The sequence below is a fragment of the Oryza glaberrima genome, chromosome 7 (assembly GCF_000147395.1).
Source record: "Oryza glaberrima chromosome 7, OglaRS2, whole genome shotgun sequence".
Taxonomy (NCBI): Eukaryota; Viridiplantae; Streptophyta; class Magnoliopsida; order Poales; family Poaceae; genus Oryza; species Oryza glaberrima.
In genome coordinates this window covers 1,333,137-1,348,031 of record NC_068332.1, presented here as the reverse complement: position 1 = coordinate 1,348,031, position 14,895 = coordinate 1,333,137, and the positions used below count along the sequence as shown (strand labels likewise).

Here is a 14,895-nt window from a genome sequence, read left to right as displayed (position 1 = left end):
CTGATAATATGGGGAAGGGTTCAGTGAATGGGGAACACTGGATGATCAATCACTCTGCAGCCATGGATGTCTAGTTTGTCCTGTCCAGGTACAGCTACAGTTTCTTCCTTACTCTCTACTCCATCAAGATGCTATGCATCTCTATACATGGAGATCACGCTCTAGAATGGGTTTTCTAGCTTGTTGAGTTGTGACAGGCAAGTTGCAAACAACAAAAACTACAGAAGGTCACACGATTCTTTTGTCTCGTATTTTCGTTCCATTGCACTCTTCTACAAGATTGATTATAATCTATTTCCTCCGTTTCAGGTTACAAGGCGTTTTGACTTTGGTCAAAGTCAAACTGTTTTAATTTTGACTAAGTTTATAGACAAATATAATAATATTTATAATACTAAAGTAGTTTCATCAAATCAAATAATTGAATATATTTTCATAATAAATTTGTCTTGGGTTAAAAATGTTACTGTTTTTTTCTATAAACTTAGTCAAACTTAAAGTAATTTGACTTTGACTAAAATCAAAACGTCTTATAACCTAAAACGGAGGGAGTACAAACTTATCATGGGCACGTTTTCCCAGTTTCTAAGCGGTACATAGTCTATAGAAACTTTCTTCGTAAGATTTCTTATAATACCTTTTGAATTAGCCTATCAACTTTCTAATATTTAACTCTTTGATAGAATTTCACTCTTAAAATTGTTAGAAATTTCAACTTTTTTTTTCTTACGGCTAAAATATAATGACTTTTGAGTTAAGATTGTTACTCATGTACAATTTTTTTAAAAAATGATGAAATCCGTTAATCGGTGTGTACGATATGTACGCAAAAAGCTTGTGTATGTAGGATATGTTGTCCATTTATACTATTAATAATTATAAACTTGGTTATCCATAACCCGTAATATGTCGGAATGCAGTACTACTCTTGCCTTCCCCCTTGAAAAAGACTTTAGGTGAAGCTTGAGGGTAATATAAACATAATAAATTAAATCGGCATGGGCATATTACTGGTAACTACTAATGGTTTTGTACTGAATTACGTGAGCAAATATAATGTCATCATCAGGGAACAAAGGCAGTAACATGATTTCTGTTAAGTTTAGTACGGTTTCTTTTCAAATACGCGTATACTGTACATTTCTATGTTGTACACTGACACGCATATCCTGTGTACATTTCTATGTGTATTCTCGAATAAAATACGACTAGTAGGAGTATGTGTTAATGTGCACGTGGCAGCACGCATGCAGCAGAGCAGCTGGTAGCACGAGCAGTAATCCACTTGTTGATTGCGGCACTAGTACATCCAAGATGGATCGGATTGACTCATGCCACGTGGCATGTGTGACCTGGGTTCCAAGACACGTGTCTCAACGGTACGACACCAAACCATGTGTAGGGGTAGGCAACCGAACCGAAAAAGCGAGGCCAATTTGAAACTATTCGGTCAATTTGACCAGCTGTAGGGGTGGGCATTCGATGCAACCGAAAATTTCGGTTTCGGTTTCGGTCTTTCGGTTTTTTCATCTTTAAAAAGTAAAGACCAAATTTCAGCGAAAAAATATCAGGACCGACAAATTCGGTCTTGGTCTCAGTCCTGACCAAAATTCAACAATATTTTCATATATGCAAAGAAATAATGGAAATTTTTAATACAAAAATCACAAAAACAAATTCGTAAGCACCTAATGAGGAAAGACTTTTATTAGGTTGTATGCCTAGAAGAAGTAGGAATGCGAAAATTAGAGTTTAATCCTATTAAACATAGTGGATCGTAGGTTGCATTTAGACATTTTTTGATAATTCGGCCTTTCGTTCTATTCGGTTACCCGAGGAGACTAACCGAATTGACCGAACAAAATTCGGTCTTTCATTACCTAGGACCGAATTTCTCGATCTTGGTCTTTTCGATCTCGGTCTCGGTATTTTCGGTTTGGTTTTTTCTACCCACCCCTAACCACCTGCGGTAAAACCGAATCGACAAAAAAAAGACTGGAAATTACCCAAATAGAATCAGCCTGGAAATTACCCAAATAGAATCAGCCGGCCTACTAGCAATGCTAATCCAGTAAAAACTGTTGGATAGTATAGAGAGGAGAGGAATACTGTGAATATTGGACCATATTGTATTGAGTCTCTGGGGCCAGTATATATAGAAATACATGGATTGTATCTTAAATAAACTCAGAGAGATAGAGATGGAAACTAATCATATCATGCCATAACAAACCGATATAATACAATCGTATCCATATACTCTAACAAAAACCCTATAATACCTATGCCACTTGCCATCTCCTCGCGGTCGCCATGCACCGCATCGATCTCCTCCTCTAGCCCATATGGATAGAGGATCAGAGGTGAATATAGACATATACTTGTCTATCGTAGCTAGGATTTACTTTTTTCTGGGACATAGTATATTTGTAATGAGGTGACATGGTAAGTAACGAGATTAAATCATCACATTAGTTGAAGTGGCCTCACGAGGATGCATATACCATAACGAACGCACCGTAGCCTTTGACTAGGGATGCAAGCAGGCAAACCCGTGAACCCGCTTATAGGTAAAACTAATAGGTAACTCGCGGGTTACCTACTAATTTGACTCATAAATAGGGTTATAGATTGACCCATTTATATCTCTAGATGTGGTAAATCGGACCACGATACGAAAACTTATGGATAAGTACCACCTATTTAACCTACAAGTGGATTTGTGGGGCGATCTGCTGACATCCCCTAACAAATGCATTGTGCGAATAATGTCGTTATCTTTTTTTTTTGCCATTCAAGCTAGGAAGGGAGTGCTAGGAGGATTTTCCTATATTGATTATTCTATTTTTGTAAATTCTACCGGTAGTATTACTAGTATTTTGTTTTGGTTTTGTATATCTGACAAGCTGGTCTCCTAGATGGATAAGAGTACGGATACAGTTGCCGGGGCAGTACCAATAAGGGTCAGTTTAGCTTGCGAAAAAAAAATTAGGTGTCACATTTAGATGTTTGATCGGATGTCGGAAAGGGTTTTTGGACACGAATAAAAAAACTAATTTCATAATTCGCCTGAAAATCACGAGATTAATCTTTTGAGCCTAATTAATCTGTCATTAGCACATGTGGGTTACTGTAGCACTTATAGCTAATCATGAACTAATTAAGCTTAAAAGATTCGTCTCATGATTTCCTTCTAGCTGTGTAATTAGTTTTCTAATATATATTTAATACTTCATACATGTGTTTAAATATTCGATTTGTTGTTTTTTGAAAAAAAAAATTGGGAACTAAAACAGGCCTAAACTTCTGAACCGGATAGAGTAACACGTCTGCAATGTGGGTCCCACCGCCAGCTGTGCAATCCCGTGAATTTATCTTGTGCTTGCAAGTTTGCAGGCAGCAATAAACAATATGTGAATACATCTCCGTTCAAAAAAAAAGTGAATACATCGCATTTTCATTTCAACAGGAGACTCCGTGGCAATATCCAATATGGTCGTTTATATCCACTAATATACACAGCTCAAGGAAGAAAAAAATCTAGCAAGAAAATTAGTATAGAAAAGAGAAAACACTAAAAGAGCGTGAAAAAAATTACAGTAGTCGTGTTTTGATTTTTTTTTTCCTTTTTTATAATGTAATTCAATCCAGCATGGTTATGGTTTGATATTCCAAATGAAGGAATCGCACTAAATTTTAGATTGCTGGAAGAGAAGGTTAAAAGGCTGAGTTCTAAGCTCTTACTAGGAACTGTTATTTTCTCATTTTCTGGACATGTTTTCTAATTATTAAATGGCGTGTTTCGTGTAAAAGTTATCTAATATTAAGCTTAAGAAGATCAAATAAATCTATATTTCAAGTTCATAGTGATTAAAACTGGATTAATCATATGCTAATAACTTAATATTGTTTTGTGTGCTGCCAAAAATCCAAGATGAACTCTGTTCTGAACTCAACCTTTGAAGTGTAGGGTGAATAGATTTAGATTGTCGAGTTGAACAACGTCCAAATTTCAGATTTAGGATTGATTTTCGGACCGGTGGAATTTCATGGTCATATAAAAAATGTACTAATCCTATAAATTTTCGTAAAAAAAAAAAGCAACTCTTGACTAAACATGAACATGTACACGTCCATAGTTAAGTTAACTTTTTAAGTTGTGGGCGCAGATACACTTTTGGATTCCACTAATATTCCACAAAGCCATGCACCTCCCGCGCCATTAAATCATTCAATTAAATTCCATTATTATTATTATTATTATTATTATTATTATTATTATTATTATTATTATTATTATTATTATTATTATTATTACTTCTCTCTCTCTTCCTCCTTGCTTCTTCTTCTTCTTGAGCATTTCTGCCATTGCTTGCAACGGCGGCAGTGGAGGTCGCATTGGCGGAGAGGAGAGTGGTGGGCGGAGGCGGCTCCGGTTGATGGGCATTGGCAGCTCGAAAGAAGGGGAGCCCCAGGAATAGTGTGCGTTTGTGTGTCAGTGAAACCTTGCTATTTTGGGAGCTCAGCGAGTGGCGGGACTGTCGTGTCGTGTCGTCGAGTGTTCGTCCCGCTCCCCGCCGCGTGCATGGCGCCGTGGAGCGGCTTCTGGGCCGCCAGCAGGCCCGCCCTCGCCGCCGCCGCCGCCGGCGGCACGCCGGTCGTCGTCAAGATGGACAATCCCAACTGGTCCATCTCCGAGATCGACGCCGACGGCGGGGAGTTCTTGGCCGGCGGACGGCGGCGAGGCAGGGGCAAGAACGCCAAGCAGATCACCTGGGTGCTGCTGCTCAAGGCGCACCGCGCCGCGGGGTGCCTCGCGTGGCTCGCCTCCGCCGCCGTCGCGCTCGGCGCCGCCGCGCGCCGCCGCGTCGCCGCCGGGCGGACGGACGACGCCGACGCCGAGACGCCGGCGCCGCGGTCCCGGCTCTACGCGTTCATCAGGGCGTCGCTCCTGCTGTCCGTCTTCCTCCTCGCCGTCGAGCTCGCCGCCCACGCCAACGGCCGTGGACGCGTCCTCGCCGCCTCCGTCGACTCGTTCCACTCCTCGTGGGTGCGCTTCCGCGCCGCCTACGTCGCCCCGCCGCTCCAGCTCCTCGCCGACGCCTGCGTCGTGCTCTTCCTCGTCCAGAGCGCCGACCGCCTTGTCCAGTGCCTCGGCTGCCTCTACATCCACCTCAACCGCATCAAGCCTAAACCCATCTCCTCGCCGGCGGCGGCGGCGGCGGCATTGCCCGACCTGGAGGACCCCGACGCCGGCGACTACTACCCCATGGTGCTCGTCCAGATACCAATGTGCAACGAGAAGGAGGTATACAGACAAGCACAAACACCTCTCACAAATTGCCCCCAAATATCCAATTTCTCACCAAAACATTCCAATTTTGTTCAATTTCAGGTGTATCAGCAATCGATTGCGGCGGTCTGCAATCTTGATTGGCCGAGGTCCAACATCTTGGTGCAAGTGCTAGATGATTCCGATGATCCAATTACGCAGTCATTGATCAAGGAAGAGGTGGAGAAATGGCGGCAGAACGGCGCGCGCATTGTGTACCGCCACCGCGTGCTCCGGGAGGGGTACAAGGCCGGCAACCTCAAGTTGGCGATGAGCTGCAGCTATGTCAAGGACTATGAGTATGTTGCCATCTTCGATGCCGACTTTCAGCCATACCCTGACTTCCTCAAGCGCACCGTGCCGCATTTTAAGGTGAAATTCAGTGGCCGAATCATGTGGAATTGTGTGCATTGTTGATAAGATTCTGAACGTGATCAGTTGCATTTGATGGTTGCAATGCAGGACAATGAGGAGTTGGGGTTGGTTCAGGCTAGATGGTCATTTGTGAACAAGGATGAGAACCTCTTGACGCGGTTGCAGAACATAAACCTGTGCTTCCACTTTGAGGTGGAGCAGCAGGTCAATGGCATATTCATCAACTTCTTTGGGTTCAACGGCACGGCTGGCGTGTGGAGGATCAAGGCGCTGGAGGACTCGGGAGGCTGGATGGAGCGTACTACGGTGGAGGACATGGACATTGCGGTCCGCGCACATCTCAATGGCTGGAAGTTTGTGTTCCTGAATGATGTGGAGGTGAGGAGCACAATGAATTGCATCAAAAAGTTGTATTGCCAAACCATTGGGATCATGTTGCTTGATTACGTATTTTGTGCTAAATTGTTCATTTTGTCTTTGGACAGTGCCAGTGTGAACTACCAGAGTCTTATGAGGCTTACAGGAAGCAACAGCACCGCTGGCATTCAGGGCCAATGCAGCTGTTCAGGCTATGTTTACCGGACATCATTAGATGCAAGGTATTTCCATGTGCTGTATTCCTATTGCATAATTGGTTGCAGTGTCAATGCTTCTTTTAGATAATAATAATAACAGTGTTAGTACTTGTCTGTGATCATACATACGACCAAGCTCACAAATTTGTACTGGTGCATTTATATGTAGCATATGTTAGCATTGTACATTTGAGGTACATACTTATGAGAATAGGTTGCCTTGCGTACGATATGCCGTTTCATGATGGATTCCTTAGTTTATCCGTAAAATTTTGTCAGCTAGATCTAATAATTTTAGAAGATACTACTGCCAGTTGATAGTATAGTCCAATTTCAGATATCCCAAAGTACTACTACCTGTATGTACTTCATTATAATTGTGTTAGCTTTGTTGTTTCAGATTGCATTCTGGAAGAAGGCCAATTTGATATTTCTCTTCTTCCTGCTTCGCAAGCTCATCCTGCCCTTCTACTCCTTCACACTTTTCTGCATCATCCTACCAATGACAATGTTTGTACCTGAAGCTGAGCTTCCTGACTGGGTTGTCTGCTACATTCCTGCCCTGATGTCCTTCCTTAACATTCTTCCCGCGCCAAAATCATTCCCGTTCATCATCCCATACCTGCTCTTCGAGAACACCATGTCTGTCACCAAGTTCAATGCAATGATCTCCGGGCTGTTCCAGCTCGGAAGCGCATATGAATGGGTGGTGACCAAGAAATCAGGCCGATCATCGGAGGGTGATCTTATCTCATTGGCACCCAAGGAGCTGAAACAACAGAAGATCCTTGATCTCACAGCAATCAAGGAGCAGTCCATGCTGAAGCAATCCTCTCCAAGAAATGAGGCCAAGAAGAAATACAACCGGATATACAAGAAGGAGCTTGCCCTCTCATTGCTTCTCCTGACCGCCGCGGCTCGCAGCTTGCTTTCGAAACAAGGGATACACTTCTACTTCCTGATGTTTCAGGGATTGTCATTCTTGTTGGTCGGCCTGGACCTCATAGGTGAGGATGTCAAATAATTAAGCTCTAGTGTAGACAAAAACAGAAGATGTTGAACAGCTTGTCCATCATGAAAATGTGGTTGTACTTTTGTTAAGGTGTAGGAACTAGGAATCAGATGCGAATGATCGTTCGGAGGATTAGTCTGTGACTGTAAGTCATGTGTAGATAGTTAATTAGTCCTTGGCATGTAAATCAGTTAGTTGTTTCAGGCCACTTGATTCTTTTGTAACTATTTTGGTGCTCAGGTTTTAGGTTACATTACAATCCAAGATATGTTTTCCTCCTATCTGAATCTGATCGATGCATGGGGCCGAGAAAACATCCCAGATCTCAAGAGTGATGTGCAGAGCTTATGATTATCTTCACCTGTTCTGAATTGTTTCAGTCATGCTGATCAATTCAATGTATCTGTTCAGAATTCAGAATGATGCTGATCAATAACAAGCTACATTGCACATGTCCTGAACCTGGAAGAACAAGTCTACTCATGCACAGCTAGAGAGTTGAAATGCAACTGCATTAGTACAGATAGCATCAAATATTTTGCACTGTGTTTTGGCTGGATGAGCTGTGATGAGTGAGTGAACAGGGAGCAGTTAGTGGTTGCTGTGAATCTGTGATCGGTTGCACTGTACTACTACTTTTTTTTCTTGGCTTTGCCTTATCTGCACTGAAGTCTGAAGGTGACACTGCTACTGCAGTACAGCTTATCATCGTCCTGTGATCCGGTGAGATCATCTCACATGACTGCAGTCATATTGGTTTGTTGGTTGGTTCATGGTTGATTGGTTTTCAGTTTTCAGCTGCATTTGGTTGAACTAGAAAAAGAAAAAAAAGTCTCACTTGTTTGCCATTCTGCTGAATTACTGCTGCTACATTCACCTAGTTTGGGCCAGCCCATTCAAGCCAATCCAACACGGCCCAGCCCAATCATTCAGAAACATTCAGAGAAAACCAGAGTTGACTGACATGTGGGTCCCCCTTGCAGTGAGTCTGGCTTTCAGTTTCAGGCCAAGAGCTACTTAAGCTTGCAAGAACAAGGGGATTGAGAAATTAATTTGGTGAGGCTATAATTAATTAATTAATTAATTAATATAAGATATATAGTTTTGGATTTTGGAGGAGAAGCACCGCCTCGATAGATCTCCGGCCTCCGTGTTACAAAAACCCTTCTTCTCCGGCGCCGATCGAGCTCTCTGATACATGGCGGCCGGCCGTCGCCGGAGAAGAAGGAAAGGTGGGGGAGAGGCCGCGGCCATGGCGTGCGTCGGTTTCCTCGCCTTGAGTGATACTAATTAATACTCCAACTAGCTGCTAGTGCTACTACTACATCGCTAGCTTAGCTAATCATGTCGCCGAGCAACCAAGAACCCTAAATTAACCAACTAAACACGAGCTAATTAAGCTAGTGTCGTCGTCGTCGTTGCCTAGCTCTAGCTATAGCTAGCTAATTACTACTCCGGTGAGCCATGGCGGCGAGGGTGATTAGGCGTCGGTCCAGGCGGCGAAGAGGGGCATGTGGGCGATGGAGACGGCGGGCGGCCTGGCAGACGCCGGCGGCGAGGAGACCCAGGAGCCGAGCGGCAGCGGCGCCGCCATGAGCTTGGTCGACGCCTGCTGCTGCGCCGACGCCGCCACGGCGGGCGACGGCTTGGCGAAGAGCATGGAGAGGCCGCCGCCGCGGTCGGGGCTCCCCTCGCGCGAGTTGCTCAGGCTCGTCACCAGCGACGACGCCGCCGACATGGACATGTGCTGCTGCTGCTGCTGCTGGTGGTGCGCCGCCGCGGCGTCGACGGCGACGAGGTCGTGGAGGACGGAGAATGCGGCCTGGTCGGCGCCGGACAGCACGACGTCGTCGTGGTGCTGCTGCTGCTGCCTCGGGGCAGTGGTGGCCTTCCAGAGGGTGTCGGCGACGGCGATGTCGGCGGCGGAGTGCACCGAGACAATGGCGCCGGCGGCGGCGGCGGAGTGGTCGTCCTTGGAGGTGGTGGTGGCGGCGTTGCGGCGGGCGAGGTCGGCGGGGAGGAGGGTGTTGCTGGCCATGATCTTGTCGACGTCGTAGCGGGTGATGTCGAAGTTGGTGACGGCGTTGAGCCCCCGGAACTTGATCGCCGCCACGTCGTACGCCTCCGCCGCCTCCTCCTGCGTGCCTGCATCCATCCATCCACAAATTTTACCATCCTTCGAGATATCTGAATTTTACACTATAAAATTTTATACCTACAATCGAAAATATTTAATTTTACACTAAAAAATGTGATGTGCTACGATAAGCAAAATATTTAATTTTACATTTAAAAAATGTGATGCGCTACGATAAGCAATGCAAAAAGACACGAATATTAGGGAATGGCCTAATATCAAATAATTAGGAGGGGTGAGGCTTCGAATCCAAATCATCTAATTAATCCACGACCTTGTGAAGTTAGCAGGAAATCCCTGATATAACCGCAAAATATGCAATGCATATGTTACGTAAAAAATGGTCAAAGAAAGCAGGGAAGAAAGCAAGCAGGCGCGTGCGATGGCTGGACAGTGTAAAAACTAGAAAGGATATGCAGATGCAGGCCCAGGGAATGCATGCATTTGCAAACTAGGTCGGTCAGCCTTATGCAAAAGTGAGAGAATCGCAGCTGCACGCACAGGCCCATACACACATTCATCTCTCTCATTCGCTCTCTCTCTATCTCTCTCTCTCTCTCTCTCTAAGATTAGTGTAGAGAGAGAGAAACATTCTTTGGCAGGGAGGCATGATGCACATGTAAGCTTTAGACGATCTAGAGAGAGAGAGAAGAGATAGCCAGCTTTTGCGTTGCGTTGCATGCGATCGATGGATGGAGGTATGAAATGGAGTATTATAGTATATGCAAAATTATGTGACATGCTAATGATCATTGTGACAGGACGGGGTTGTGCCCCTGGAGCATGACAGCCTCCGCATGCAAACGCAATGCCCACGCAACCTCTCATCGTCTCTCACATTGCATCCATATAAACATAAGAGGAAGTTTAATGTTATAGCCAATTAATAGCTTTAAATCATACTCCCTCCGTATTTTAATATATGACGCCGTTGACTTTTTGATAAACGTTTGACCATTCGTTTTATTTAAAATTTTTGTGCAAAATATGAAAATATTTATGTCATGCTTAAAGAACATTTGATGATAAATCAAGTCACAATAAAATAAATAATAATTACATAAATTTTTGAATAAGACAAATGGTCAAATATTGGATAAAAAGTCAACGGCGTCATACATTAAAATGTGGAGGTAGTATATAGTAAATTTAATAGCCAATTCATATAATAGTTACCTATAAACATATACTACATTATTAATATCTGGTCCCCACTTATCATAAACACATTGTATCTTGGAATCCGTGCTGGTCTTCTCTCTTATCTTTTATCTCATATAAATGTATTTATAGCTGACTTATGGTGTGCTATTGTACCTGCTCTAATTGTATATCTATGCACTCCTTCCCAGAAAAAAACATATTTCTGACTAAATCTAAACATAGGTTACGTTCAGATTTATCGTAGCAAGAAGTTGATTTTTTTTTTAAGACGGAGGAAGCATGTATGTGTAGGATCTAATTAAGCTATGAATCTGCATCATGATGAATTGGTACTAGATAGTACTCATCATGCATGCATGGAGGCAGGCATGCATGCAAAAGACGATCAATCGATCGATCGACCATGCATGCATGCATTGCAGACGTCGTCGTCGTCGTCTACTATATGTATGTACGTGTTTGCAGAATTATTATTCAGAGCTAGAAAAAATAATTAAGGCTAATTTAATTAGGATCGATATAATGATTCGTACTGAAAGTGCCGAGGTAGAGGTCCTTGTTGCCGGAGACTCGGCCGATGCGTGCCTGCCACCGTCCGTGCTGATGATGCCTGCATATAAGCAAACCAAAAAACACATGTACAAATTTTTATTCTGAATTTTCTCTTCTTCTTCTGAATTTACGTACGTATATCTTTCTCACCAATGCAAAATGTGTACTTTTCAGTAAGGAAATGTGCAGTACATAAACAAATGTACCGATCGATCGATAGATCGATGTGTGTGTGTGTGTGTGTATTGTTACCTTGTGACACCACGGTACATGGAAGCTCCCCGTGAGAAACCGCTGCTTTTCCTGCATCCACACACCAAAACAAACACACATGTTCAGACTTCTTCAGAGTTCAGACACTGGCCGGTAGGAACGTTAACTATAGTAGTACTATACTACTACCATTCTCTGCACATTCACATGCATATATTTATAGGAACTTGCACGTTACCACAAGTAACAAATACTTTTAAAGTTTGCATCATTATATTGTTGTTATTAACCATTATCCCAAATTAGAGGAAGATCTCCTTAATTAATTAGTACACGAATAATAGTTCAACAATATGTATATTACACATTGAGTCAAATTTGTTTGTACTTAATCACATAGTGCATACTATTCGTAGTCAAATATAAACTTGTATGTTAATGAAGTGACATACCTAATATTGATCTATCATGTAAAAAAAATATTTTGATGACATTTGAATGGTATAAAGAAAACTAGGGGATGATATCCCCTCAATGGATAAAATCCACTTCTCGTAGTTTTATGTGCATCTCTTCAAACAAGTACATATTCTCATTATGCACTCGTCACTCTCTATCTAAAATATAGCACTAGCTAATTTGTCCATAACTATAATCCATGTATTATTCATCCTTTTGATTATTGGTTACTATAATTTTAGTTCTCTCTCTCTCTCTCTCTCTCTCTCTCTCTATATATATATATATATATATATATATATATATACTTTCACAATGTACAGCTCATCATTTCTTATTGCATATCAATATTAAAACATAAATCCAGATATTCCATGAATGGCTTTGAAAGTGTCTAAAATGTGTCCTACATTGTGGTGCGGATGACACTGTACATGCTGTGGTGTTACCCATTTAGTTGACTTTGTGCAAGCATGACATTAACTATGTATGATGCAGGTATATATACATCCATTTGTCTAGTCATTTTTCTGAAGAGTGCAGATTAAGTGATTAATTTATTCAGCATTTTGGCAACAAGAACAATCTGTTTTTATGAATTACCTCCTTAAGTGAGCCACATACTCCTGCCTTGTCATGTTCTTCATCTCCTCCAGCTCCTCCTGGTAGTCCTCCAGCTGCATACATACATACATATGCATGCACATTATTCAATTAACCAACTAATTAATTAACAGTGCTTACAGAATCAAAAATATTAATTGAATTGATTAATTACCGGGAAGTTGATGTGTGTGGAAGGGCCCCAATACTTGAGCGCCGCCAGGTCATACGCTCTCGCCGCTTTCTCCTCCATGTCATACCCACCTAATCACCCCCAACCAAAGTAAAAGAACTTTTTTTATTTATTTTTACTTTTTACCACGAGAACATTTTTACCATGTAAAGTTACCACATGAGGATGTAATAACACTTACCGAGATAAACTGATCAGGGAGGCGCAGCAATATCAGCAGTAGTACACACAAAACCAGCAGCGAAGAACAGGAGCAAGCTTGTGAGTGATTAGTTAGGCAGTAATTACGATTAAAATGATGCTAATGATGGTGAATAAGAAAAGGTGATTAATTAATTACCTTGCCTCCCTTTCCTGGTCTGGCCTTCCTTCTTGCAGCTGTTGTCCCACAGGTGCGCCTCATATCGCCCAGTCCACCTATGCCTGCTTAATTAAAAACACCTCCACTAATTAACACGCTAATCACTCTGCTTAATTAATTAATATTACCAGGTAAATTAGTTAATCATCTAGCTAATTACTATTAGTAATTGAGTTGATTTGTACCTGGTGACGCCTCTGTACTGCGACGTCCTCTGACCGAACGTGTCGATGGACTTGCGGTGGTGCACCGGCTGCTTCTGCCCGCCGCCGCCGGCGCCACCGCGCTTGCGGCCACCGTCGGCGGCTGCCACGGCCGCCATGCCGTACTCGCCGGCGGTGATGCAGCTGGAGAGGGAGCCGGAGCTCATGGACAGGGCGAGCGGGTGGTGCAGGTGCTGCGCGGCGGTGGCGGAGGGGAGGACGTTCTCGGCGGCGTTCGCGTCGGCGGCGCCCGTGGCGTACGCGGTGGCGGCGCCGCGCGCGGCCACCCAGCTCGCCATGGCGGCCGCGGCCGCGGCCGCCTCCTCGTCGGCGGCGGTCACGAGCGACGGCGCGGCCGGGCCGCCGTACAGGTCGCACGCCTGGAGGTAGCCGTGTTGGCCGTGCCCGGCGGCGGCGGCGCCGCCGCCGCCGTAGTAGAAGCTGGAGGTGTTGTCCAGGCTCAGCGCCATCGCCGGCTGCGCCGCGCCGAGGAAGTCCTCAAGCTTGGGCCCTGAGCAATCAATCAACCGATCGATCGATCACGCCATGAATCCAAGAAACCAAGAAATGGATGGATGGATGGATCGAACAAGCAAACGCAGTAGCATACCGTGATGATCTTGATCGGTTCTCCGGAGAGCCTCCATGATGCAGAGCGAGCCGTCGGACTTGAGCGGCATGGAGGCGAGCTGGGAGTAGTACCCATTGGTGGCGGCCACGACGTCGCCGGCGAGCCCATACGCGGCGGCGGCGGCGGCGGTGGTCACCGAAGGGAAGAACAAACCATGTTGCTGCTGCTGGTGATGCTGCTGCTGCTGCTGCTGTTGCTGTTGGTGGTGGTGCACGTGGTGGTGTTCGTCCATGGTGGAGGAGGCCATGTGAGGCGACAGCGAGAAGCCCAGCCATCCACTCGCCGCCGCGTTCGTGCCGCCATTGCCATTGTTGCTGTTCGTCATCGTGCAAACAAACTGAGGCTAATCAAATCAAGAAACAAACGAGCTGGAGATCGATCGTGTCAGTGTCAATGGCGGTGGGCTGCGACAGATCGATCAACCAATCACTGCAGAGGCAACTCCCGCCATTGCCGCGATTGGATTGGAGCTATGGATGGATGGATCGATCGATCAAGAAGAATGGTGGATTGATCCGAGGAGTGGAAGAGGAGGAGGAAGAAGAAGTGAAGTGGAGAAGTGAGGGGGTGAGGTTTTGAGTTTGAGCTTGGCTTTAAAGTAAGCAAAAGGAATGAGCTGCAGCTTATTACTCTCTTGCCCTTGACCCACACACATTTAACACTACACACATATACAACATATATGCAACAAAAAAAATTAAAGAAAAAAGGATAGAAATGAAATGCTTGGATGGATAACATTCTCTTCTACATCCCTCAGCTTTGCTTGGGATCTGTGTAGCAACCAACAACAAAGAAAAAACCAACCTCCCCTTCTCTCTCTGAAACTCTCTCTCTCTCTCTCTCTATCTTCTCTCTCTGTCTGTCTGTCTGAAAGAAAAGAAAAGAGATTGAAAGAAAGAAAGAAATGTGAATGAGCATGTATGGTGTTGTTGGTGTAGTGCACAGTAGAGCTAGTAGTATTGGTGTACAATTAGATGCATGTCTACATATGTGTATGTATGGGTGTAGGTATGTGGTAGAGCAACCTTTTTGTTGTACTAGGTCCAGCATGCAGAGGCATATCTATATGCAAACTATACTAG

General features: G+C 44.2%; 2 protein-coding genes across 3 annotated transcripts; one reads left to right on the top strand and one right to left on the bottom strand.

The window, feature by feature from the left end:
- The first annotated feature begins 4,361 nt into the window (after nucleotides 1-4,361).
- LOC127779533 (putative xyloglucan glycosyltransferase 10) lies at nucleotides 4,362-7,497 on the top strand. Its single transcript, XM_052306334.1, has 5 exons — nucleotides 4,362-5,308; nucleotides 5,396-5,704; nucleotides 5,795-6,085; nucleotides 6,193-6,306; nucleotides 6,683-7,497. Exons 1-5 carry the CDS (start codon nucleotides 4,586-4,588, stop codon nucleotides 7,304-7,306), a joined length of 2,061 nt encoding a protein of 686 aa, XP_052162294.1. The 5' UTR covers nucleotides 4,362-4,585; the 3' UTR covers nucleotides 7,307-7,497.
- A 119-nt stretch (nucleotides 7,498-7,616) lies between these two features.
- On the bottom strand, nucleotides 7,617-14,596 carry LOC127779534 (AP2-like ethylene-responsive transcription factor CRL5). 2 transcript variants are annotated; one of them, XM_052306335.1, is made up of 9 exons: nucleotides 13,790-14,596; nucleotides 13,162-13,690; nucleotides 12,956-13,041; nucleotides 12,797-12,805; nucleotides 12,598-12,686; nucleotides 12,423-12,496; nucleotides 11,400-11,450; nucleotides 11,129-11,205; nucleotides 7,617-9,439 (listed from the first exon to the last, which is right to left on the bottom strand). In XM_052306335.1, the coding sequence occupies exons 1-9, from the start codon at nucleotides 14,133-14,135 to the stop codon at nucleotides 8,775-8,777; spliced, it is 1,926 nt and encodes a 641-aa protein (XP_052162295.1). In that variant the 5' UTR covers nucleotides 14,136-14,596; the 3' UTR covers nucleotides 7,617-8,774. The 2 variants fall into 2 exon arrangements, with proteins under 2 accessions (XP_052162295.1, XP_052162296.1); XM_052306336.1 differs by having other exon boundaries at nucleotides 7,618-9,439; nucleotides 12,956-13,038; nucleotides 13,790-14,592.
- Nucleotides 14,597-14,895: the final 299 nt, after the last annotated feature.